Source organism: Ixodes scapularis, unplaced genomic scaffold (assembly GCF_016920785.2).
Source record: "Ixodes scapularis isolate PalLabHiFi unplaced genomic scaffold, ASM1692078v2 PGA_scaffold6__148_contigs__length_123643588, whole genome shotgun sequence".
In the NCBI taxonomy this organism is placed as follows: Eukaryota; Metazoa; Arthropoda; class Arachnida; order Ixodida; family Ixodidae; genus Ixodes; species Ixodes scapularis.
In genome coordinates, this window is record NW_024609881.1 from 62,907,411 (window position 1) to 62,932,239 (window position 24,829).

Sequence of the window (24,829 nt, forward strand, 5' to 3'; positions counted from 1 at the left end):
GCAGAGGGGTAAGCTCCAGGCTTCCCAAGCAGCTGAAATGTTCTATAAACCTCCTCAGAACATCCCTTGTGATTAGGTGAAGGGCTTGAGGTAAGGGGAGGTGCATGAACCAACACAAAGAGAGAAACATAAGCACTACCATTTGCAGTCGCCACGAACTGAAACCCACAGTGCCTGACATCGTTCGGAAAAAACATTCTTGCTCTGTATGTTTGTATATTGATATACCTTTTTTACAGTTTTTACCAAAGTACCTCAGGGGTATCCTGTTACATAGAAGACAAGTCTATCTTAATATCTGCATCTAAGAAGAGAAGTTGAATATTAGTTGTGAACACTTAATGTAATTCACATGCAGTAAAAGAAAATCTACTACGGTAATTCATTTCACAATCTGGGCACCTTGATCTCACCTCTGTTCTTCAACGCCTAGGTTGCCTGACATTCCTGTTGCCTTTGTGCTTCCTACGATCACTCTGTGCTCGTTCATGTGCTTTGTATTGGTGCGTTCCAGACTATTTCATGACTCTATCATGTTTCCTGTGCCTGCGTATGTCGTTCTGGGGCTTCTTTTCTTGTAGGAAGCTAAGGAGGCTGCAGCAGAGTAAATGAAGTTGCTGAATATATTCATGTCAATTTGCAACTTCATGATATCCTTGCCCTATGTTATTCTTTCGGATCAGATATGTAGCTGGGCAAAGTGACCACAGTGTAGACCTCCAGGAAAAGTTTGTGCACATTTCTGGAGAAACATTTGTCTAACATGTATTCCATATGTTTTTCTTACAGGAAAAAAAAAAGAGAAAATGAGAATCTAATATTCTTTGAAAAAAGATTACAGTTTGAACAGGACACCCGAGAGAGGGAGAACAAGCTGGAGGAGCGGCGGATTTCACTTGAAGTGAAGCGCCTCATCCTCGAGGAGAAGCGCCTGGCCCTCGACAGAGACAAGCTCCAGCAACAAGTTCGTGAGTGGAAGGAGGAAAAAGAGGAGAGAGCTCAAGAAAGGGCAGAAAGAGAAAGGGATCGTGCACAGGAAAGACACTTTTTTCTCACACAGCAGCAAGCCATGCTGGAGCTCGTGCAATCAATGATTGCTAATAAGTTCAAATAGACAGCAGGCTTTGAGTTTTCACTTTTATTTGTTTAATTACCATAACATAAATATTTTTATATTCTTCCACACATCTTGCAAGTACAAATGTAGAAATGGAAGCTCCAATAAAGATTACTATAGCCAAAGAAAACTTGTTCAAAAGAAAATAACAGCGTCTTTTAACTCGGCAATCAGAAAATGACTAGAAAGGCCACTTTATGGTATAAATAAACAGTGTCACCAAAATTATGTAGAACATGCGAACTGTACAATATCTTGACAGCAGCTAAAGAAGTTCTGCATGAAATAGCACTTAATGTGCAACACTTAAAAAAGACTAGAAAGACCACGTTTAGGAAAATTTACAGGACCCACCAAGCCTATACGAGACATGCAAACTGTGTCTTATCTTATAAGAATGCTAACTGCCAAGGTTTCATGGAGGCAAAGCACCAGCCTACGGATACCCAGTTGGTTTGAATGTTTGTAGAGCTGCCCGCAGTTTGACGGAGGCTTATTGCAAAGAAGGTGCCATGATATTGAACTTTCTCTTGTACGTCGGAACATCTCCAGATGGATGAAATTAATCCTCAGTCCTGCACTGGGCCACGCCAGATACACTTTGTCGGTTTGGCACGTAGAATCCCCAAAAGTAGTGCTCAGTAGAATGGCCCAACCAGGGGAGGTTGCTCGCTCAAAGTCGAAGTGGTGGCTGGGCCGGGGACAACATGGCAATTCTGCTTGATGCAGGTGGCGGCCAAAGGTGACTGCTGAAATCGTCAGTTATTGAAGGGCTCATTCAGTAAAAACATGAAACGCCCACTGATTGAGTCATCTAATCACCGACGGTTTAGGCAGTCACCTAAGCACCTTAATACGAAAGGGTGGTGATAAGTGTAGATTGCCAGCAAAACTGTTGTTTTCCTTGGCCTAGCTACAATTTCGGCCTTGAGCAAGCGTACCTTCCCTGCTCAAGCTGTTCTATTGAGCGCTATGTAATGGAGCACTGATCTTACGAGATAAGACACAGTTTGAGTGTTTCATATAAGTTTGCTGAGCACTGTACCAAGACTATCTTAAAGGTTGTGTCTGTCCCGTACAGAGGGTTTCAAGTATTGCCCCAAGTTGGGTGCACGGAGGCCAAAGAACATACCAGTCTGGCTACCGTACAGGCATGTATGACAGTTAGTAAAAATTGCCCCCACCCGATACATTCTCCCCACATCCTGCAAGTACAGCTTCTGGTTTTTCTTGAAGTCCAGGAATGCGAACTCGGATACTATTTTACCGAACCCCCACTCAACAGCTTGTCGCACAGTACTCATGCCACTGTTGAAGAGCACTTGCTGTTGAGTGAGGGTGGCACCTCCGTACGCCCTCATCAGAAGCCGCCGTAATGGGTACGCTGGGTCGCCGTAGATGGTGTAAGAGCGGCCCTGCACAAGCTTTTCCAACTTTCCGTAGAGGCCACTTTCGCGCAAAATGCCTGCATAAAACAGAGAAACAAGAAGGCACTGTACTTTTTACCACTTTTAAAAACAGAAGTTGCATGGTATTGATTGGCCAGTGTGCTCATTTGGCATGCTCCGTTTTGCAATGCAGTGTGAATGCTGCATTACAATACTTTGTCCTCTGTAGAACAGCACACTCTTTCAGAGCTAAGTAAATATTTTTGCAGCGAACCTCGAAGAAAGCAAGGGCTGCATAAATTGGAAGAGATATAGTTAAATCGGAACATGCCACTGCATCTTAACCAAAAATGAAGCACAAAACAGCATTTCAAGGCTTGTTATTTAAGCTCAGCGACTGGACTAGCTCATTTGAAAGAATCGCATTAATAATTGTATTGAACACATGATTTCCTTCGTGATTTGTATTTGGTTCGGTGCTACCTCTATAGCAAAACTGCTTATTCAGTGTTGCTACAGAGTTGAAATGCTGATTAATGGGAAGTGTTAATATCAAACGTGGAAGCATGCAGGTCCAGAACAGCTGCACCCACCAGCGTCATGCCTGTGTCCCGGATAGGGACCATCAAGTTGGCAAATGATGCCGTTTGCACACATTATTGACTGGTACTTCAATGCGTGCAGCCTCTTGTGTCCAGAAAAGTAGATCCGCTGGTTGGTGGAAGGGCGGCAGATGGGCCTCGCCGTCCCATCCACGAAACCCCAGCAGTTTGGGAGGGGTGCACCTCGGGCATGAACGGCCTGCAATAATGGTACATTCTTAGCGAGACCTTCCTGGTATCTAAAACATGATTTGCTTTGATCAAGTGTCTAGTTTTTATATTTAATTTTATTCCCCAACTGCTTGGTGTCAGTATTCCTTATTTGTAGTATTGATGAGTTTAAATGCAGCTTTTTATTTTTTTTATTTTAACATCTTGCCAGCTATGAGGCCAAAGCAGGTTGCTAGGCACACTTAACTATTAAAAATGTTATCAAGAAAAGCATGCACAGTTTCACTATTTAGAGCTTCTGTGGATAGGCAGTTCTATTCTTCAATACATTTAACAGAAAGGATTTTAAAAGAGTCCATATTGAAGCGATAAGGCTCATTAAATTTGTTATGTTTTGTTCTAGTTGTGTTACCGAAGTTTGCATATGTAGCATATTTATTAATATCAATTGAATAACGACCATATACCAAGACCTCATCAGTGTACTTTCTCCCATGCACAGGAAGTGTTGTTTTTTGTAGTATACAAATGTGTCATGAAATAATATCAATTACTAAACAAACATCCCTCTTTAAGCTGTATGTTTTTTCTAAATTAGTTCTGTTTAGCAGTTCTGGGTAACATATTTGACCTCCTTAATTGGAAATGACAACAGTAGGCACAAATTTCTTTTGGGGGGAGGGGGAGGGAGAAGAGGTCTGAGGCTGGGAGGAAGAGAGGGAAGGGGGGGGGGCTAGGATTGCTATGACTTGTGGTGTAAAGAGGGGAGGGGAGTCAAAAGGCATGTGTATATTATATGGTTGACTAGATATTGGGGAGGAGGGAGGGGGGCTTAAAGCTTATGACTAGCCCAAGCAGCACGTTGTGAATGGGCCATCGCTGGCAAGTGTACTATGGCCAACCAGATGTTCGATGGCCCAAGCTTGGCCAAAGTGCTCGGCAATAGCAGTGTTTTCGTCCTCGTCTGGTGACTTGCCATTCACTTTATGCCAGTCGCTGGCCATTCACTTTAGGCCAGTGACTGGCCATTCAATTTAGGCCAGTGACTGGCCATTCACCTTTGTCCAGTGGCTGGCCATTCACTTTAGGCCAGAGAATCGCCATTCAGCTTTGGCCAGTCACTTTCGGCCAGCCACTGGCCATTCACGTTTGGCCAGCCACTAGCCATTGACTTCCGGCCAGTCACTGGCCGAAGGTGGCTGTAGTTATACACTTAATACATAATTTATCACAGACTGCCAGAAAATTTGGGTGTTCCTCAGAAGACTGTCAAGAGTTTCGGGAGGTCAAGTTTGAGAACTCAACCCCAGAAACGTTTACATAGTAATGACACGCGAAGCTGCTGCAAGTCTGTTCAATATTTATTGGACCTTTTTGAGTACTAAGTCTTACGACGCTGGTTGCGACCACCATTCCAGTCGTCGTGGGTTCAGGGATGGCATGTTGTCCCACCATTAAGATCCCCCGGTAGTGCAGCAGTAAAAAAAAATAAAAAAAGAAGTAACTTTAGGTGAAGGGACAGTGCAACAATAGAGAGTTTTAGTAGATCGTTCCGATACCTCCGATAGCCCCGATAACGATACTACGCATGCGCAAGGGAGGCGGTGGCGGAGTATCGGGTATCGTTATCGGAGTCATGGGAGCGATCTACTAAAACTCTCTACTCTTCAGTTACAATCTTTTTCAGTTTACACAAGCTTACTGGCACTAATGGGAAAGAGAAGCCTTGAGTACACAGTAAAAGTTTTTACACACTTAAGGGTGTAAATCAGTTTGTCCCTGGGCTAACACCCTTATGGCGTTCAGGCAAGCACCCTTCATAAAGGGTGCTCTCTAACACCCTTGGTAAAGGGTGCTTGCCATGAAATGGGCACCTGCTGGGGTGGCCCAGTGGATGCTGGGCCACCCCAGCCAATCTGGCGCCGGGAGGGTATCATGCGACGTTTTGGTTATGTGGAGTACAAAGTCACATGACGCTCTCCCGACGCTGGATTGGCTGGTAGCGTCCGCCGCGCTCGGACGTAGGGTGAAATGAAGTATAGACCCCAGTGAACATTTCATTGGAATGTGTCCAATACACATAACAGAACTTGTAAATCGTACAAAAATCATATATGGTATTGCATATTCTTGTATTATTATTACATGATTTACAGCTTATCATGTTTACTGAACACATTTACACTTTTTCACTTAGAGGGATTGCCACATCACCACATACGAGGCATGTGATAAAGAAATAATGAGTCACACTAAACACAACTCACTTCATGAAGTAATACAAAAGAGCTCCTTGCAAGCCACATCATAACCCCGTGGGCAATGGGGAAGTGCTACGGCACCCCCCTTTCTCGAACTCTAAGTGAGCAAGCAGTGGCCCCAAGCATCGCACTGCACGGTTGAACCATTGTGAATATCATGGTCTGCCACAAACGAAGCATGTAAAGCTTTCCTGTTTGGAGATCAAGTGACGTGTTTTGTTTGTCTCAGGGGATTGCAGGCAACCCACGCTTCGCTTATCACTTGTCTCCTACGCGCATCTGGCTCAACTCACAAATCGCGCATTGTACCAAACGGTCCAAGAAGACGGAAAGGAAGGACTCCCCTCATTCTCGGACCCTCGTTCGTGCAACCGGAAACAGCCATTCTCCCCCTAGAAGATTAATTAGCCCGTCGCTTAAAACTCGAACAAAAGTTGCTTTCCCCACCCCGTTCAGCCTACGCTGACAGTGTTGTGGAAGCTACGTGCTCCTTGGGCCAGCCCACGTGGGCCAGCCACACGCTCGTCACGCCACGGGTACTTCGAACGGCTCGGTTGTAACGCGCTCACGCTATTGACACCACCACAACGCTGCCAGCGCCACCAAGGGCAAAGCTGATAACCACGCCTGCCTTGCTACTCCACGAACGCGGGGAATCTTTTCTTTCTGCTTTTGTTTGCGCCGGATATCCCCTGACGCATCGCGCTCTCCGTTCGCTTCTCTTCCAGCGCTTGCTGGAGTGCACCGTTTGGAACGCAAAATATAGCCAGCCGTTCAAAATACAAACGTGCGATTATCATTTACGGTTATTATCCCTCATACTTGATTCACTTCCAAACGAAACTTGAATATTTCGATTTTTGTTTCCGTACCCCTTTAAAGAACACAACTGTGATGATGATTTAATGAATGATGATGATGAAACAATTTTGACTAAAGAGAGTGACCACAAGGGTATACTGAAAGAATCACTAACAATGATGAAACCTAGAAATCTATTAGTGCCTTCCCTGTGTTTTGCCATTGAGTGGAAGAAGTTTCTTGGCCTATATTTTTGTTAGAAACAGGTGTGATGCGTCCGTCTGTTTTTTTTTTAATCTTGATGTTGTGCATATTTTTTATTTCCTAGGTTGAAAGCTCAAGGCATTCTCTGTTGTTTGTTCAACCACATTTACCCAAATGTTAGTAGGTTGCTTTTTTATGTTTACTGTCCTTGGCTATGTCAGGGGTTGTGAACAGTAAAACGCTGTAAGGCCCAGGAAGGAATTCCCTTTGTAAAGTGGTGGCTAGCAGAAGAGGAATTGTAAAGACTGACTTCATGTCTTCTCCTGCGTTTTCTTTTTTGGGTCGCCTATTCATTTTTTGCCAATTAATACTCAGCTGTGTTTAATACTTCTCTGCGTTTGTGTCATCCTTCAGAGAACCCGTCTTTAATAAATTATGTGTTTAGCCTGTTTAGCTAGCTTGCACCCTCCTTTTTGTTTTTGACCATTAATAAATGACTGTAGGATTCAACTGCAAGCAAGGTGTTAATGGATACTAATAAATAGCAGCATACTTTTATTGACTAGTGGTGATGATTGGACTAGTTAGTAGCCATTTATTGAAAAGAAATCATGAAGAATATGGGAACAGAGGATCTGAACACAACACAGCGCTGTGTTGATCTCCTCCTTCTTGTCCGTGCCATTCGCATTCCATATTTTTAGTAACACATTTATTAATAATTTTCTGCTTGGTATCATCTGTATAGGGGCTCACTGGAACGACCCATCTGCTATTGCATTCACTTTAGGGCAGCTCCCCCTTCCTCATGGTGCCATCGCTCAGGAAGTGCAAGGCGGGTGTCACTCTCACTCTTGTGGCTCAATTCCCCAGGTTCCCATAGGTTTCAAGCTGCTAGCCAAACTGAGTCAGGCCTTCCAGCCCTGCAGGAAATGTCAATTGCACTCTTTTAGACGTAGACACCCACATTTTGCGTGTACGTGAAAGAAGCTCTAACAGAGAGGAAACAAAATGATTGGACTTTTTTTAATGCATCCTTTTCTTTCGCTGAGAACATACATAAACGTTACACGCTATTGTACATTCAGTGGTGCGGCTTAATTTAGGAAGAGCACTTTTTTCATATAACTTTTATATAAAGAAAAAACTCAATATAATAGGTCGGACATAAATGGTTGCTATGAACTGCCCTATACATTTACACATTACCTGATATCATTAAAAGAGTAGAGTAGCGTAGGGCTGCACTGCACCAATTACGTCTTTGTAACCAATTAATAGTTGGCATTTATTTGTTTATTACTATTGGCTATTATTCTTTGACAGAAAGAATAACCGGGCGAGTTGGTACGGTGGTAGTCTTTGAACTCCATCAAATATTCAGGTTTGACATTAGTTAAAGGGGCCCTCCGGATCGTTATGCGATGATCTATTTATGGCGGTAACTCAATCTACAGGCCCTAAGGATCCTAAAAATCATAAAATTACGGTCATGCGCGGCGGATTTCCCTATTAAAATTGCTATCAAATTCCACGGCACGCCCCCCTTTCTGAGATGAGCCCGGAAAAAGGGAGGGGCATATCTTTACGCGTCAGCCAATAGCAAGCGAAGGATTCCGGCGTCACTGCGCGTCACCAACGCGGCCGACCGCCGACCCGCGGAGGAATCTCTTGAACACGCGCGGACCGTCGTCAAGGAACCCGGACTTTGTGCTCGGCAGTCGTCGTTCGTCGCACCGCACCGTCGCGCTGCTACTGCAATACGCAGTCGCATTCCACAGATGACAAGGAAAAGTTTGACTCGTTGACGTGGAAGGATCGCAAAGCTGGCTTCGGAGTCGGGATCCACGGGAAGGAGGAACATGTGTCCCGCAAACGCACGCCTGCAGACGTTCCGGGAAGCAGACGAGCCGACGCGCCGACGCATCGCCCACTAGCAACAAGCTTGCGGGGAGAAAACATAGTTCGCTGGTATTGGAGCGATAATTGCGGACTATGTTTCCCGCACCACAATCAGTTTACGTTTTTCTCAAACTCTAATTTACAACCTTAAAAAGTGTTGCAATAATAACGTTCGCATTCACCGCGAGATGCAGCATTTCCATTGGTCAAGTTTTAGCGATGGGCAGGGAATGGGGGATCGTCTTCCAAGAGGAAATAGTCCAGATATATTTCTTCTGTCATCTGCTTAATAAACGGTTTTGTAATCTAAAACTTTGTATACATATTAACTTGCACCTACTATGCAATATAACAACATAAACAGACGATCGCAAAAATTTTTTTCGATTTTTTCGGTCGCTCACCAGTCACCTAGCTGTTGTTTGGAGATTTATGTTTGTCCTCTGTCCCCCTTGTTCCCCTTCTCCAGGGATTAATTTCGTCATTCTTGTCCAGCTCGCTTGCACCTTTGCATTTAATTGCATTATAATATAACCTTAAATTTGCAAGCTTCACCCCTGTTGGTGTTAGACTGGTGGCAGCTGATAAAACCCGTTTGCTCTACTGACGTCTAACCCCTGGTTAGCTCAGTTGGTAGAGCGCTCCACGTGTAATGGAGAGGTCCCGGGTTCAATACCCGAACCAGGCGGATTTTTTCGGTCGCTCACCAGTCACCTAGCTGTTGTTTGGAGATTTATGTTTGTCCTCTGTCCCCCTTGTTCCCCTTCTCCAGGGATTAATTTCGTCATTCTTGTCCAGCTCGCTTGCACCTTTGCATTTAATTGCATTATAATATAACCTTAAATTTGCAAGCTTCACCCCTGTTGGTGTTAGACTGGTGGCAGCTGATAAAACCCGTTTGCTCTACTGACGTCTAACCCCTGGTTAGCTCAGTTGGTAGAGCGCTCCACGTGTAATGGAGAGGTCCCGGTTCAATACCCGGACCAGGCGGGTTTTTTCGGTCGCTCACCAGTCATTTAGCTGTTGTTTGGAGATTTATGTTTGTCCTCTGTCCCCCTTGTTCCCCTTCTCCAGGGATTAATTTCGTCATTCTTGTCCAGCTCGCTCGCACCTTTGCATTTAATTGCATTATAATATAACCTTAAATTTGCAAGCTTCACCCCTGTTGGTGTTAGACTGGTGGCAGCTGATAAAACCCGTTTGCTCTACTGACGTCTAACCCCTGGTTAGCTCAGTTGGTAGAGCGCTCCCCTACTGAAAAAAACCATTTGGCGCCCATATGAAAATAAACGGGTCCATACCGGTAACCGTTTAACCATACTGGTCACCAGTTTGTCAAAGGGGTCGCCCGTATGGCTCAAAGGGGTCCCCCGTATGAGCCATAACGGTCACCTATTTGGCAAACGGGTCGCTCGTCTGGGCAAATGGGCGACTCGTTTGGGCAAAGTTGTCGCACGTTTGCTCAAACCGGCGACCATGTTGCAATCTGCACCGGTTTAATCAAACGGCTCTCCGGAGCCCGTTTGATATTGAACGTACAGATCGGCGGCGTGGGCACGCCTAGCGTTTCAGCCGTGGCTGCCAATGTTTTCCGGAAGGTTGGGAGCGCCGGTTCATCGATTTCAGATCGTCCGCGTAATGCAAGTAATTATATTTATATTTCAATTGCGCTGATTTTCGATTATACTGCAACTAAAACTAACACCTTTTTTTTTTTTGTTGTTTTACGTAAACGCGCGACGTTGGTGAGCCGATATTTTTGACAGACCTTTAATACTTTGTCCATCTTTGTTGCCTCAATTTACTTATTCAGCTCGAATCTCTCTCGCAGAAGACGCGACCGCGTGAAAGAATGTACGTCTAGACTCCGTTTCACTTTAATTCAAGACGCAGCGAAGGTAGCACGCGTACACGCGGCTGCAAGAACATCGAGCATTGCGAGAGCACGCCCGCCGTTGCAGCACTCAAACTACGAGCTTGCGCTGAGTTCTTTCTTCGCTCGGGCGCAAGCCGAGCTTCTGGCAGCCCCGCCGCCATTTCCAAAGTTCGAGCGCTCGCGCACGCGCGCGTTTGTTCTTCGGGACTACAAAAACGCATCTCCCTGGAATGCCTGGGGAGAGGGAGAGGGGCTGTCCCGGTGGACCTGGTGGTCCCAGCGCCTTGACCTCGCCCCCTCCCTCCTCTCTTGTCACCCCTGTCACGTGACCCACAGCAGCGCGCGAGCTACACGCTGATAAGCATCGAGATCCGGAAGGGCGCGCCTTGCAGCCGCTTTTTTCTTTGTCTGCTTGTTGTCAGTTGCTACTCGAAGTTCGCTCTTCCTACCTGCTTCAATCTGTCGCCTAACCCTGCGGTCTTATTGGGATGTCTCTCGACAACGTATTGGATGTGCACCAAAGCTAGCAGTGTTCGAAAAGACCCACGTGTATGTCGGCAACGAGCGATTCTTCGAAGAAGTCGCAAATTCTCGCGGTTTGGTTGGGTTCGGCAAATGACAGCTTGTGCGCCGCATCGTGTTGAAACTTCCAAGGAGCCGTTCCCTCTCGTTTGTGTTTGTGTGGTTGTCCTGCTTTGACCGTGTCGACAAATATCACGGATTACCTCTTTCAAGTCCGCTATTGTTATGGTAAGTGCACTGCAACCTACGTGTTGGCAACGATTGACCGTTCTTCTACGCGTACTCTTCTAAATTATCTAAAGAATTATGCAGCGCCTATTCGCGCGGCAGCCAGGAGAATAATTTCCCCGAAAGTCTACCTGTATAGTGTTCACAGATCGCTTGCACGTTTGTGCTTGTCTACAGAAGAGGTAATAAACTTCGAGGAGAATTGAACACAATCTTTTGTGTCGGTTTTCCTGTCCACTTACAAGCACCTACACGAGTGCATTTGTTCTACGTGTTTTCTCCATGTAATAAATACGTTTATGAGTTTCGGGACGTCTTAAATATGTTTAAGATAACCAACCTCCCAGACGATACCCATTTAGGGCTAGCGCATAATTTGCCATTTCGAAGTGCACGTTCAAATGTGTGGTCACGTGCCATGTCGAACGGGTACTCGTACCATACGGCACCCGTATCAAACGGGTAACGTTTCGAACGGGTACTCGTACCATACGGCACCCGTATCAAACGGGCACCTGTATCAAACGGGTACCGTTTCGAATGGGTGCCGTTTCCAAACGGGTACCCGTATCCCATAATCACGTTTGATCCAAACGGATCGACAGGTTTGATTCAAACGGGCGACCAGTTTGCCATCCGTTTGAATTTCAAATGTTTTTTTTCAGTAGGGTCCACGTGTAATGGAGAGGTCCCGGGTTCAATACCCGGACCAGGCGGATTTTTTCGGTCGCTCACCAGTCACCTAGCTGTTGTTTGGAGATTTATGTTTGTCCTGTGTCCCCCTTGTTCCCCTTCTCCAGGGATTAATTTCGTCATTCTTGTCCAGCTCGCTGGCACCTTTGCATTTAATTGCATTATAATATAACCTTAAATTTGCAAGCTTCACTCCTGTTGGTGTTAGACTGGTGGCAGCTGATAAAACCCGTTTGCTCTACTGACGTCTAACCCGTGGTTAGCTCAGTTGGTAGAGCGCTCCACGTGTAATGGAGAGGTCCCGGGTTCAATACCCGCACCAGGCGGATTTTTTCGGTCGCCCACCAGTCACCTAGCTGTTGTTTGGAGATTTATGTTTGTCCTCTGTCCCCCTTGTTCCCCTTCTCCAGGGATTAATTTCGTCATTCTTGTCCAGCTCGCTTGCACCTTTGCATTTAATTGCATTATAATATAACCTTAAATTTGCAAGCTTCACCCCTGTTGGTGTTAGACTGATGGCAGCTGATAAAACCCGTTTGCTCTACTGACGTCTAACCCCTGGTTAGCTCAGTTGGTAGAGCGCTCCACGTGTAATGGAGAGGTCCCGGGTTCAATACCCGGACCAGGCGGATTTTTTCGGTCGCTCACCAGTCACCTAGCTGTTGTTTGGAGATTTATGTTTGTCCTCTGTCCCCCTTGTTCCCCTTCTCCAGGGATTAATTTCGTCATTCTTGTCCAGCTCGCTTGCACCTTTGCATTTAATTGCATTATAATATAACCTTAAATTTGCAAGCTTCACCCCTGTTGGTGTTAGACTGGTGGCAGCTGATAAAACCCGTTTGCTCTACTGACGTCTAACCCCTGGTTAGCTCAGTTGGTAGAGCGCTCCACGTGTAATGGAGAGGTCCCGGGTTCAATACCCGGACCAGGCGGATTTTTTCGGTCGCTCACCAGTCACCTAGCTGTTGTTTGGAGATTTATGTTTGTCCTCTGTCCCCCTTGTTCCCCTTCTCCAGGGATTAATTTCGTCATTCTTGTCCAGCTCGCTTGCACCTTTGCATTTAATTCCATTATAATATGACATCTAAACTCCTTTTATTTTTTGCATCACACAATCGTAAACTTAAAAAGTGTGCCGGTTCGGTAAACGCGAAGAGACCTAATTTCCGAGGGTGAAACCTCTAAAAACAACCAACAAGTAAAAGAAACAAACACGGGGCATTGTTTGTCCGTTGTTTTTAGCGCTTTTACCCTCGGAATAATGACGAAGCGACCGCGCGTCTCAACGCACAGGCATTAGCATATGCAAAAAATCATGCTGCATGCTCGCTCTTGTAACGTTTTTTCTCGCTCCCGCTTTATGAAACAAATCGGTGGCGAGCGGCTGTTAGGACAAGACGTCAGAACTAGCGTGACCTGTGATTAACACTTTGGGACGGCGACTGAATGCTTGAACTGCCGTCAGACGGCACTTGAACGCTCCGCACAAGCGTCGTCGGCAACGGCGCAAAGAACATGCCCAAGGTTCCGCCGCGCGGAAATCTTTCTCACACTGCGGAGCGAGCCACAGGTTTTGAAGAAGATACGCTCTTTTCAAATAACGAAATAACACAGGGCAGAAGCATAGTTAGAATTAAGCATAGCTTAGCAAGCACACGGTCACACAACAAAGTTTGAAACAGCAGCCCACTTCGCAGAAACAAAAGAAAGTTGCTAACCGGCGTTTGCACGAGTCGTGCATGGGCGGTTCTGAACTTACGGGCGTTGCCAAGACGCAGCGTCTCCCAGCTCTCAGTCATCGATTGTTATTCTTGAACACGGTATTCGTAAGGAAGATATTTAAAATATCCACTAAAACGGCTAAAACGTAAAAAAAAGGATATTTCCGAAGCTTCTGGAACTTCAACGACCATTCAAACGAGCCCAACGGAAGCTGATTGCGATAGCGATGGTCTTGCGCAGTCTTCAAGAGTCTCTTTTCTGTTTTATTTATTGTTATTTTAGAACTATACTAAGCAAAATAAATTATATTAGTAACAATAAGAATTTCACTAAAATAATAATGTAAAACATGACAAAAAGTGAGTAAATATTAGGTTTTATTTAAACTTTAGGTTGTCTCTTTTTTGTGTAAACCGAAACCGAAACTAGCTCAAGCAACGTTTCCTTCGTCGTAATTGTTTGCGTGTGCGTGTGTGCATGCGCGTGCGTGTGTTTGTGCGCACGCGTGTGGATGCGTCCGCGTGCATGCGCGTGTGCGTTTCTGGTTGTGCGTGCGTGTGCGCCTGCGCGCGGGCGTGGGTTTGCGCGTGTGTATGTGTGCGACTGCGAGCGCGCAAGCGTCTGTTTGTTCGTTCTATTGCACCGCGCCCGCAAGAAGAACAATTGGATGTCCCTGGACACTGTTAAAACACTAACTTATTGATTATTATTATTATTATTATTATTGCAGTTGTTGTTACTGAAACATAGCCCTGAGACTTTAGACACAGGGCCCTTAACTTTTCTATAGCAGGCTGTAGCTGTATCTATAAATTTTTAAGGCCGACCATGCGAAGCTACAGGGGGTGATAGCCTCCCATTGAATTTCCCATAGACGACCATAGGCCATTTTTTATGGGATGTCTCGGATTGGTTTATTATGGGATTTGCCTCTTTATGTGTGTGAGTTTTTGTGCATGTCACCATATTCTCCAATGAATATTTTACTCGGGTTGACATGGTCATGAGACAGGTTCTAGCAGCATGTCATGAATATTTGTCAAACACTTTCACAATATTTTGATTTCATGTTGCCAGATATAAACTCGAGACTAACTGATTTTCTTACTGTACACTTCCATCAATCAATATTTGTAAAAAATGCTAGTATAGAGCATTTCACCCTACTTTCCGATTTCTGAGCATGGAGTGATTTGTAAGAAAATTAAATATGAACTCATATATAAAATTTTGTTTTCAAACATAAAAATTGTATGCAAAAGAGGCACTTAATTATCAGCTATTTGCATGAATTACAACTAGGGATGCCGCGAACTTTTTTCGAATCGAAGTTTCGATGATCGAAACAAGCGGTTCGAAAGGTTCGAAAGATTTCGATTTTTCGAATTGTCTACATCGTAAAATTCGATGGAAGTCGAATTTTCGACCTTGTTAAGCTAAGAAGTACGACGCTTTTCGAACCGTCAAACTTATTACACTAAAAAATTCGATCTTTTTCGAACTTTCGAATTTATTGCGCTGCAAAGTTCGATGCTTCTCAAACTTCCGAACTTGACTGACCAAAAAATTCGATTAATTTCGAACTTTCGAACTTATTTATCAAGAGAATTCGAAAAGGTTCGAACTTTTGAATCCTGAAAAGTCAGAAGTTCGACGAACTTCGACCTTTTAGGGTAAACGATCGACGTTCGTCGAACTTCGAAAGATCAGCGGACGGTTTCATTTGAATTCAAGTAGTGAGGTACATTCGTAATTTATTTCTCTCGAACTTTTACACGCGGTGCTGCGTTCCTTACGAAAGACAATGCCGTTTGTTTCAATGTTCTGGCATGCTTAGTTTTAAAGAAATAAATTCCCGAAGGGGCGAGGAAGGACGACGGGTTTTTGACGATTATCGTTTGTGCCAGATTCGAAGCGCGCTGTAGCCGAAGCTATTTGTGGTAGAGATGTTATACTTTTTTAAGAATGATCTACGTATAGCCTAGGTAAGTACCGTTTTAAGATGTGATTTTTGTTATTCAACGTGAGTTTCGAAGAAATGTGCAAACATGTATCTACATGCAATTATGCCCTAAACTTGATATTTATTTTCGTCTAAGTTGTTTGAGGTATCGCATTTAAATTAACACCACAGACAGTACATATCATTGCTTTTGAACTTCCGAACCACTAAGCATGTGACGAGTAGTGCCTTCTGACGAGTTTCTAACAATGACCATCTACGCAATCTTTTATGCAGTGAAGAGCGACAGTAGCTCTACATATGCATAAATAAATTCAGATTAAAATAAGCTCGACTACGCCCTCTTTCCCCGTATTGTTTTCTTTAACAGTCCGAAATATCTGGAAGGGAGGAAGGGAACTGAAGCTCCCCCCCCCCCCCCCCCCCCTCTGCTACCCTCTTTCTCCCCATTTTTCCTCTTCCGACACCACTTGTATGGTAGAACGCTCCTCGACCTCGAGTTGTGTCGGCTTTTTGCGAGGCGATTCCTACAAGAAAATAAACCTCCAGGAGAATTACAAACTTAACTTACTATATGCCAGCGTCACTCGGGCGGCGTTCGATCGGATTACTACCAGCGTGCAAGGGGTGGTGAGGTAGTTTGCCAGGTCGCTTCAAAGTTTTTCTGAGCCTCAACCTCCTGCTCGCCCCTGGCCGTTTCGAACTGGATGAGTCTCGTAAAACAGTGTGTTCGTGTGATCACTACTATGTGATGCAGGTTAAAGACCCTCCCCTCCCCCTCCCCCCTCCCGGGCTGGCGGTCACAATTACTGATCTATGGTCACACGTCACTCTGCACTGGCGAATATTCCAGCCCATCCGGGACACTCATCGTCTCATTTAATTGCCTGACCAACTTCGCAGAATCTAGATATCACACCCTAACTTTTCTAAACTTGATTTTCTGAAAACCTGTGAGTCGTGAAAACGTTATTTGAAACAAACTGTGTAGGAACTTGAAAACCGGACTTCGAACTTTGAAAACTTGGACTAGAAAGGAATTCAAAATCTTCGAAGTTTTTTTTTTTTTTTTTTTTTCAAATTTAGCGGTAAAAGAGAATCGAACTTTTCGAACTTTATGCGGAAATAAATTCGAAATCTCCGAATTGTTCTAACTTCATGTCTACAAAAATTCGAAGCGTTCGAAGTTTTCGAATTTTATTTCTAAAGATTTTCGAAATCTTCGAATTTATCGAACCTGAAGTAAAAAAAATATTCGAAATATTCGAATTCGAAATTTTAGAAACCGTGAAAGCTTCGAACTTTTCGAATTGGAAACTCCACTGTGATTTAAAGTTGCGAATTTTTCGAATTCGAACCTCGGTCGGTACGAAAATATCGAAAGTTTTCGAAATCGAACCTCAGTTCGCTTCGCAAATATCGAAACCTTTCGAAATCGAACCTAGGGTGGTTCGCGACATCCCTAATTACAACTGACATTATAAGGAACTAGACTGCTAACAACTGTTGCTTTTCAAGCAGAAATCTTACCTGTACATTATGTACAGAGCCATATATAAGCTTTCCAAAACCATTTCACATTATTTATTTAGCACCCTCTTCTACACCCTTCTCACATTCTTCACTAAATGTAGGGTGTAACACGAAACAGCACCTTTTTCGGTAAAATTATGAGGTTGTATTCCTAGTTTTAGGTTGTTAAAAAGGTGTAGCCGAGGGTGTAAGTTGCTACAACACCCCTTTTACACCCTTAAAGGTGTAAAAACTTTTACTGTGTAGTACGGCCGAGCATCACTGGCGTCAATCACCACGATAGCGTCACTAGCGTCACGGCGTTGCCCACCACCCGCCAACAATCACGTTATTAACAACAAAACCAGCGTTCTGCACATCTAGGTCGAGATGTTCATTTTCTTTTTCTTTTACGTGTGGTTCGATTTTGAACGTTTCCGTTGCGGTTTTAACCGAAGCTGTTAGCTTTCCTTGGCTCAGGAAATCAGTATCCTAGCACCTAATTAAAACATTACTGAGACTAGCTTAAGTTTAATCAATATATGAGAGACGTCTTGTTTAGGCTCTTCCAAAACACAAAGCCTGAAATATCCAATCTTATCCGATTCAAGCACAAGCTGATCGGGGTGCATGGCTAGCGTGGCGGTTTACTAAGCTGAGTGCATTGATACATCTATAGGTTTTTAAGGTTGAAAAGGGGGCTTATGGTCGGTATACAGGTACACTGGCTGGGTAACGTTGGGTGCGTCTTCCAGGAAAGGGGAGCATCTGCGCCCGATGCACCCGACTACAACTTTTTTTTCTTCGAGTGCAGTTGGGAAGTAAATATGTGGAGCAGTAACCGAAAAATCGCGGATGTGGCATTCGCGCTAAGAGTGCGGCGCGGCGACAGAGCGGTATTGTTAACGCGAAGATGACGTCGGCGCTGCTTTCGTATTTTATTTTCATAGAACAACGACGGGCACAATATTTTTTCACTTCTAGTATAATGTTCCAAATGAACATATAACACGACAGTGCTAGTTAAGACAATAGCCTTTCAAGTCTAACGAAAAAAAAAAAACTTAATAAAACGGTGATCGTTTGCTTGCGCTAACAGTGTTCGCGCGATGCACGCACTAATATTCTGCCAACCACTCGCTCGTGATGCTTCTCTCGCTGCCCGTCGTTATGCCAAACTTTCGTCAACGCGATGAAAGTTTAGGTTATGGGTGTCCCTGCGGCGAAACTGAAAATCAGCACTTTTGGCCGAACACTTGTCGGCCATTTTTATGTCCACGGCGGCCAAGCTGAGAATCAGCACTTCTGGCCAAACACTCGCCGGCCGTGTTTATGTTTCCGGCGGCCAAGGTGGAAATCAGCACTGCTGGCCAAACACTTGCCGGCCGTGTTTATGTCTCCGGCGGCCAAGCTGAAAATCAGCACTGCTGGCCAAACACTCGCCGGCCGTGTTTATGTTTCCGGTGGCCAAGCTGAAAATCAGCACTACTGGCCAAACACTTGCCGGCCGTGTTTATGTCTCCGGCGGCCAAGCTGAAAATCAGCACTTGTGGCCAAATACTTGCCGGGCGTGTTTATGTCGCCGGCGGCCAAGCTCAAAATCACCACTGCCGGCTAAACACTTGCCGACCGTGTTTATGTCCCCGGCGGCCAAGCTAAAAATCACCACTGCTGGCCGAACACTTGCCGGCCGTGTTTATGTCTCCGGCGTCCAAGCTGAAAATGAGCACTTCTGGCCAGGCGCTTGCCGGCAGTGTTTATGTCTCCGGCGGACAAGCTAAAAACAGCAAGTTTCTGGCCGGACCCTTGCCGGCCTTGTTATTGTCTCCGGTGGCCAAGCACTTAAAGTGGCCAAGCTGTCCAGACACTGGCCAACCGTCGGCCGTTCGAAATTCACTTTCTGGTGCTGCTTGGGTAGGCTACTGAACACCAATAATGGCAAGTATTATTATGTGACACTCCAAGCATTGAATATTGCAAAGCATTTTATGAAATGCCGGCCAAATTACTCCAGCAAAAAGTGTGTATCGCACAGAGAAAAAGTCATATTGGTCTCTGCCAAAGAGTCTCTTTAAGAGGATGAATAAACTTTGTTCTAATTAGGTTCTTAATTACTTTTGTATTCTTTTTAATCAGGAAACATTAAAACCGTTAGATATGAAAAAAATAGCATTAAGCCAGTGCACCTTACAGAAATATTAGGCGCGTGCAACATCCCCCCCCCCCCTTTCCAAAAAACAAAAAACAAAACGGAATTGGGTTGAATATATAGGTTCTGGTTTTCTATGGGAACGCATATTTGCGTCGGCGGTCCTGTTCCTCGTGGGCAAATTAAGCAACTACCATGCGTAATTTGACCATGTGCGCTACGCTTACTTCTACGAGGGAGGTGAGGAGATAGTCGCACGATTTGACCTCGGGGAACAGGACTGCCGGTGCGGAGGTGCGTTTTGATAGGACACCGAAACTTAAAAACACATCTAATAGTTAATTTTTTTCGGAATGTCGTAAAATGTTGCGCACGTTTTTCTTAAATTTAAAGGTTTAAAAACGCCGCTCAGTTAACGAGCAGACTTACTCTTGCGAAGCGTTTCAAGTCGCCCAAGCTCAGCCAGCTGTGGGTGGTCAGGTCGTCCAGCAAGTGACCGAAGGTGCCGTCGATGTGCTTAAGCACCTGACCGACGATCTCGACATTGCCAACGAATGACGGCCGAAGATCGGCTCCAAATCCCACCAGCGGTTTGGGTAGGCAAGTCGGCGCAGGCACATAAGGAGGGCCTCCTCCCCGCTAACAACAACCCCTTGGCTGCTGTACACCACCTTTGGCATCAGCAGGACGTCATTTAAGAGTCCAAAATCGTCCTTCTCAAAGCGAAACATGCGCCGAAAAGTCAGGTCGTCGAGTTTGGCGACATCCAGGAGCCCCCCACTTGACTTGTATCGACGCGGTTCTGGCTCCCGGTATTGGAGGAACATGTCCTCCAAATCGCTCCACGACATGTTCATATGAAGAAGATGGTCAACCAGCACACTGGATCGCGATCGGCGTATTGGAGGCATGATTAGAAAGAAGAAGAAAAAAAGAAATCACTTCACAGAGCTCAAAGCGTGCGCAACCTAGGTTCGTAATTTGGCGCGAAATTGTGCACGTGTGGATTGTCTTGGCTCTGTTAGTTGTGACCTGCTAAACTAAAAAGTAGGTTGGCTGTGACCAAAAGCATACGTTAAAACACGTTTAAAGATGTTTGTTGTGACAAAAAAATGTTTATTTTATTTTTAATTTACAGCATTTCGCGTGCCTTTTGAAATGCGAGAATTGCATTACTAGCTGCAACTACATCTTGGCGGCGCTGCAAGCGCGCGACGTTGCGTTTTGCGTCGCCGTGGGGAAACGCTATTCTAAAACTCTCCTGCCTAGCGAGCGCTAACGCAAGCGCTAAATTTAGCGCTAGCGTGCGCTAAAATTGCGTACGTTATTCTAAAACTCCCTAATATCACACGATTTTGCGTCTCTCCCACCAGAAGGTAGTGTATCGTTTTAATAAAATCAATAGAATTATTGAGTTTCCGGTAAGTGGTACCTATCAGAAACTTATTTAAACCAAATGTCAGATTACCAAAACCGTGAACTTGATTCTTTTTTTTCATCAGTATCACCACTCCAGCTCCTCCTCTTGATATTCGGTTTTTGCGTATATGTGGGCGGTACAAACTACGACGTTTTAATTTTAGCATGAAACCAAATTTCGCACGTGCGGGTCATAGGAATGCAACACTTGTTTAAGTTCTTCGCTTTTGTTCACAATACTTCGAGCGTTGAGATGAACAAATCAGAGTTCTCTGTTTTTTGTCTAGACGTCAGTCAGGGGTACCTTCCCGATTCCATACGGAGCTATGAACTTGACAGCATTTGGTTACAGACATAAAGTGGATCGTTGATTTCCAGCTTGTCATACACGATTGAAACTTCATATTTGCTGATTTTGTAGTTATTTGCACTTGTCATGAGCGTTCTCTGATTAGGCGTGTGTTATAAGAAAAACGTATTCTGATATTGAAATGCATTTCAAGTTGTTGAACTTGCTAAATAGTGTTGCCTCTTCGCTAAAGCTCTTGCTATGAAAGGGCTAATCCTGACGTAATATTGTTTGTTCGATGCGATGAATTGGTTTAACAGTGCTTACAAAAATGTTGAGTGTCGAAGTAAAACAATTGTTACAACTTTTTGCTTAAGTTATTTAGCGTTCTTGTCAGTTCCCTCGTTTACACCAAAAAAGTACGTGGTTACTCCGCCGGCCTCTGTCATCAAAAATATCAATCCGCTGTTTTAGCTTCCCAACATGATTTCGCAAATTTGAGATTTTGCAATAACATGCCCCAACTTTCTCCGACACGGCGTTTATTTTAGCCATTTCGCTTTCAGCGATTTCTATGTTACTTCAAATTTCATTCATTGCGGCGTCTTCACGGGACTGGTTGCTCATGATTTCATTCATGTTGCCGGATAAAAAATATTTTTGCATATTTTTTGTCATTTTACACAATTAAATATTAGTGGACCCCGGGTTTGTTTCCACATCGCCACTCAAAATAAAAAAAAGCAAATGTAGCACATGTAAGCAGTCATATAAGAAACCGTACAACACGCGAGAGCTTGGCACTGTAAACAAAAAGTAGTTGGTAATTTTTGTTTTACAAGACAGGGGGCGTTTACTTGCATGTAGCAGAAATACCAACGGATTATATGCCTGCATGGTGTCGCTAGTGCCAAGGCCCAGCCCTGTGTTCTTTCAGCTGTCAGGAAATATAGCAACATTTGAAAGAAACCCGCGGCTCACCCGTCAATACGTTGGAGACGCAACAAGGCAGCAAGTTCTCATTTAAACAACAAAGTATTGAGGTAGTGCTGTTATTCTCAACAAAATCACAATATGTGGTCATTATATCGATTGTAGGATACTTCACCGGTTACCCAAGAGGTAGCTCAATCCACTAACTGTGACAAATAATCTCTACTATTAATCTGAGTACGTCCATCGGTTATTTTGTGCAAAGCGACTGAACCGCCAGATTCATAACAAGGGTGATCAATTAGGACCCCCTCGTATTTATGTCCGCAAGCTTTTTTGGATAATTACCTTGTAGCGGCAGCTATCGGCAGCGATCCAGCGCTTGAACGGCGCCAAGCTCACGGGACAGGCACGAGCTAAGGACACGAGGTGCCTGGACCACGAGCTGCACGGAATGTGGAATACGGCAAAGGGCCCGTCGGTGACCTAGTCGAAACGTACAGTGTAAATATTGTAAATAAATATGTAGAGTGTGATTTGCCGAGCCTCCACTCCTACATACTGGTGACCTCGGATCGAGCCACCACCGACCACGCACAGCTACGCTGCCCTGGAGCCCTGGTTCTTTGCGTGAGTCCAGCTTTGTGCCCCCGTCATGAGCCTCGGAGACGATGGCGCCGCTCCCGGAGCCCCGACGACACTGGGGGCGACGACTCTCAGCACCAAGTTCCCAGAGTTCTGGTCGTCCGATTCCGAGCTGTAATTCCTGACCGCGGAATCAATTTTCCGGAAGAGCAGGAAAACTTCATCTCTGATCAAATTTGACTACGTCGTCGCGGCCTTCCCGCAGTCAACCGCATCCGTGGTTCCCGACATTCTGCGTCCTCCACCCGCAGACCAGCCCTACGAGACTTTACGAAAAGAGCTAATTCGTCGCACCACAGAATCTGAGCAACGGAGTCTCCAGTAGCTGTTGACTGCGAAGGAGCTGGGAGACCGCAAACCTACAAAATTATTGCGACGCATGGAGCACCTCCTTGGAGACAAAGCCTCGACGATGGAAACATCCATATTTAAATAACTTTTTCTCCAACGCCTACCAAGCCAAGTCAGGTTGATTTTGAGTACATCTGCCACCGACTTAATCTCCAGGCTTGCTCGTATGGCCGACCAAATCATAGACGTAGGCTCTCCTGCCATCTCAGGGGTGCGTCAAGAGACCTCCTCAACGCCGCGCACTACTGTGAGCGACATCGGATCCTAGCTCGCTTGACTCCTCAGCTTCAACGATAACATAGAGGCCAGGGTGAGTGAGCTCAGTCGTGAGATTTGTAACCTCCAATCACGACCTTCCCGATCCTTGACCGTCAATCCACGACCTAACGCTGCCCAGCGCCGAAGTGAATCAAGAGCTGGGTCCCACCTTCCAAGAGTATGCTGGTATCACCAGAGATACGGATCCCGAGCCAGAGCATGCCGCCCACCGTGTAACTACTTGGGAGACGACATGGGCACCCGCTGAACGGAGCCAGCGTCGAAAGCCCAACTTCAGGCCGGCCTTTCTACGTCACGGAACGCAGCACAGAGGTCCGCTTCCTGGCGGATACTGGGGCTGAGGTAAGCGTGGTAGCTCCTACGCTGGAGGACCGCCGGTGCCGCCAAGAGTCGCCACCGCTCCATGCTGTTAACAGATCCTCGATAAAAGCGTACGGCGAAAGGTCCCTGACGTTGGACATCGGACTCCGCCGGACATTCCATTGGATTTTTATCATTGCGAATGTTCGGCCGGCGATCATAGGAGCAGACTTTCTGCGGCGATTCGCACTGACCATGGACCTGAGGAGAAATCAACTCCTTGACACCGAGACGCAATTAGGCGTCCAAGTTATCGTGTCGAAGTCCCCTCCTCTTAAACTTGCTCTTCCACGAACAGAAACGATTTCTCCTTGGCAAACCATCGCCGACGAATTTCCTGCCGTGTTTCGCCCACCTGCTCCCGATCGAGCCATCCGACACACCGTGACCCATGACATCGTGACGAAAGGGGCACCGGTTTTCGCCAGACCACGTCGACTCGCTCCCGACCGCCTGAAGATAGCCAAGAACGAATTCTAACACGTGCATGAACTTGGTTTTATCAGGCCATCTTCGAGTCCGTCGTCTTCGGCCCTTCACATGGCCCCGAAGAAAACCGGGGACTGGCGCCCCTGTGGGGACTACCGATCATTAAACCAGTGTACTCTGCCGAACCGTTACCCCATCCTCATACTCAGGACTTCGGTGGAATTCTGCAGGGCGCGAAGGTTTTCAGCAAGGTGGACCTCGTAAAGGCATTCTACCAGATTTCCATAGAACCGGCAGACATCCCCAAGACGGCTGTCATCACACCGTTTGGTTTGTAAGAGTTCTTGCGAATGCCCTTTATACTGCGCAACGCTGCACAAACCTTTCAACGATTCTTCGACACAGTCCTCCGAGGTTTGTCATTCACCTTCGCGTACATCGACGATATCCTTGTATTCAGCAACACTACGGAAGAGCACGCCGCACATCTACGACAACTCTTCTCGCGCTTCCAAGAATACGGACTTGTCGTCAATCCGACCATGAGTGAATTCGGCGTCAACGAACTTGAATTTCTTGGCCACCACGTTGATAGCCGTGGAATTCAGCCATTACCCGAGAAAGTCGAAGTCATCCGAAGCTTTCCACAACCCCCGACGGCGAAGAAACTTCGGAACATTCTCGTCCTCGTGAATTTTTATCGACGGTTTATACCATGGTGCGCTCAAGTTTGCGAGCCCCTCTACGACCTATTGCCGGCCACCAAAGTAAAGGCAGCGCCACTCCAATGGACGCCAACCGCCAACCAAGCTTTCGAGACAGTGAAAAATATTATTGCCAACGTCACCCTTCTCAGCCACCCCAAAAGCGACGCACCCCTCTCCATCATGATCGACGCCTCGAATGGAGCTGTTGGAGCGGTTTTACAACAACAAGACGGAAACAACTGGCAACCACTTTGCTTCTTTCGAAGAAGCTGACTCCAACAGAACGGCGATACAGCACCTTTGGAC

The 24,829-nt window shown here is 45.6% G+C and overlaps 1 protein-coding gene across 1 annotated transcript; it reads right to left on the minus strand.

The window, feature by feature from the left end:
• Positions 1–988: 988 nt before the first annotated feature.
• Positions 989–3,413, minus strand: LOC120841362. Its single transcript, XM_040212244.2, has 2 exons — positions 3,099–3,413; positions 989–2,582 (listed from the first exon to the last, which is right to left on the minus strand). Exons 1-2 carry the CDS (start codon positions 3,160–3,162, stop codon positions 2,173–2,175), a joined length of 474 nt encoding a protein of 157 aa, XP_040068178.1. The 5' UTR covers positions 3,163–3,413; the 3' UTR covers positions 989–2,172.
• Positions 3,414–24,829: the final 21,416 nt, after the last annotated feature.

Coding starts and splice junctions, on each gene's coding strand:
- LOC120841362 (XM_040212244.2), bottom strand. CDS start 3,162: ATGTGTGCAAACGGCATCATTTGCCAACTTGATGGTCCCTATCCGGGA. Junction 2,583..3,098: donor GGGACACAGGCATGACGCTG/GTGGGTGCAGCT, acceptor TGTTTTATGCAG/GCATTTTGCGCGAAAGTGGC.